This window comes from Myotis davidii, unplaced genomic scaffold (assembly GCF_000327345.1).
Source record: "Myotis davidii unplaced genomic scaffold, ASM32734v1 scaffold355, whole genome shotgun sequence".
Taxonomy (NCBI): Eukaryota; Metazoa; Chordata; class Mammalia; order Chiroptera; family Vespertilionidae; genus Myotis; species Myotis davidii.
In genome coordinates this window covers 478902-480731 of record NW_006286818.1, presented here as the reverse complement: position 1 = coordinate 480731, position 1830 = coordinate 478902, and the positions used below count along the sequence as shown (strand labels likewise).

Below are 1830 nucleotides of genomic sequence, written 5' to 3'. Positions count from 1 at the left end.
CTCCTGCTTGCCTCCCAGCCCCCTCCTTCCCACTCCCTCTTCTCACTCCTTCCCTCTCCCGTGTCCCCCTGCCCTTCCCACGGCCTCCATCCTGGGCAAGAGGAGGGAAGAGTGGCTTTGGCTCGTCCCTCATTCTGCACCTGTCACCTGTGCCCAGCAGCCCTGGCACGCAGGCGGCACCAGGACAACCCCTGGGTGTGGCTCAGGCCTTCCCCAAGCCCAGGATGAAGATGGCTGGTGCCCGCAGCCTGCAGGCCTCTGACGGCAGAATGAGACCCTGGCCTGTGGGCGGCCGGCCTCCCACAGCCAAACACGTTCCCAGCAACACTGTGGCCGTAACAAGAACCAACACGGAGGCCAGGGCCCCGGGCACAGGTGCAGGCTGCTGACGTCAGAGGCTCCCTGGCGGCTCCCGGGAGCCGCCCCTCCACACCCGCAGGGGGCACAGGCCACACCTGCACAGAGGCCGTGGCCGACACAACCGTGACCTAGTAATGGCCAGTGGGTGGGTGGCAGGCCACCTGGGTCCATCAGGCCATCTTCACCTCCCCGAAGTGGGCACCGGGGGCTGTGGCCGCCACACGTTCCCGCCCTCGGCGTGGCGCCAGCAGCCCTTCTCGGAGGAGATGAGAGGGGGAGTGGGTCAGAGCGGAGAGCTGACCGCCTGCTGAGCGGGCGCCTGTGAGAAGCTGCTCCCTGAGCCTCGGCCCTGGCCTGGGAGACGCACACAGCTGCCCGGAGCTCAGATGCTGGGGGTGGCGAGCGGGCGGAGGCCCTCAGTCTCCAGCCGTCACCACTGGTGTCATCACCATCATCACTAGCAGGAGGGTTTCAGGACCGAGTGCCACCAAAGCCAAGTGCTCGTCTCGCTGCCATGGCTCACCAGTCCTCAGAGGGACACTGTGTGATGCCACCCCCAGACACGCAGGGCCCGCTGGGCCTGGCCCCGCTGCACACCCCACAACGCACACACTGCGCCTGGCGCCTCCTCGGGTGCCCGGGGCCAGAAGCGGTTCGTCAGGCGGTGTCCCCAGGCCAGGCCGGGCCCAGGACCAGACGGGGCTCTGGGGAAAGCGCCCAGGCGTCGGGCCCTAAAGCAACGGGGCTGGGATAGGGGTGCGGGAAGCGGGGTAGGGGGGGCTCGGCAGGGTAGTTCTCAGGGTCGGGGCTTTCTGGAAGGTTATTCAGTGGCCTCTGTGGGTGGAGCATGATTCAGAAGAGACGCTGCCGTCAGGAGAGCTGTGAGTCACCAGGACATGCTGTGTCCTGCTGGCCCCAGGCCCGGCCCAGCCTCTGAGCGCAGAGGACTCGGCACAGGTGACGGGTGGGCGGGCTCTTTCTCCAGCCCACGTTAGGCTCCAGGCCACCTCCTGAGGTCTGCAGAGCCCTTACAAGCGTCAGCACAGCCCGCCCGTGTGGCTCAGGGGTTGAGCGTCGACTTACGAACCAGGAGGTCATGGTTCGATCCCAGTCAGGGCTCATGCCCGGGCCGTGGATCCGGTCCCCAGTGAGGGCCGTGCAGGAGGCGGCCAACCCATGATTCCCTCTCATCATTGATGTTTCTCTCTCCCTCTCCCTTCCTCTCTGCATCAATAAAATAGCTTTTAAAAAAGAAGGGGCAGCACCCACCCAGCTGCTGGACGGGGCTGGCAGCAGAGGCAGCGCCCGGCCTGAGGGCGGCCACAGGGAGACATGTGGGAGCCGGCGCCCGCAGGCGGCCCCTGCCCCGAGGCCCCTTGCAGAGGCTGCCTGCCTTTGGCAGCAAGTTCAATGGGGACTGCACTCCCGGCATCCAGTACCAATACCGCAGGTGCAGTGGTGGCTGGGGAA

General features: G+C 66.6%; 1 protein-coding gene across 1 annotated transcript in view; it reads right to left on the bottom strand.

Annotated features, from left to right (window-relative positions):
* Nucleotides 1-1830, bottom strand: part of TRIM29 (tripartite motif containing 29) — a 56671-nt gene that overhangs the window by 11164 nt on the left and 43677 nt on the right. Inside the window, 3 exon segments of the mRNA XM_015560625.1 lie at nt 141-327; nt 546-613; nt 1630-1822. Of these exon segments, the coding sequence (XP_015416111.1) occupies nt 141-327; nt 546-613; nt 1630-1822 (448 nt within the window).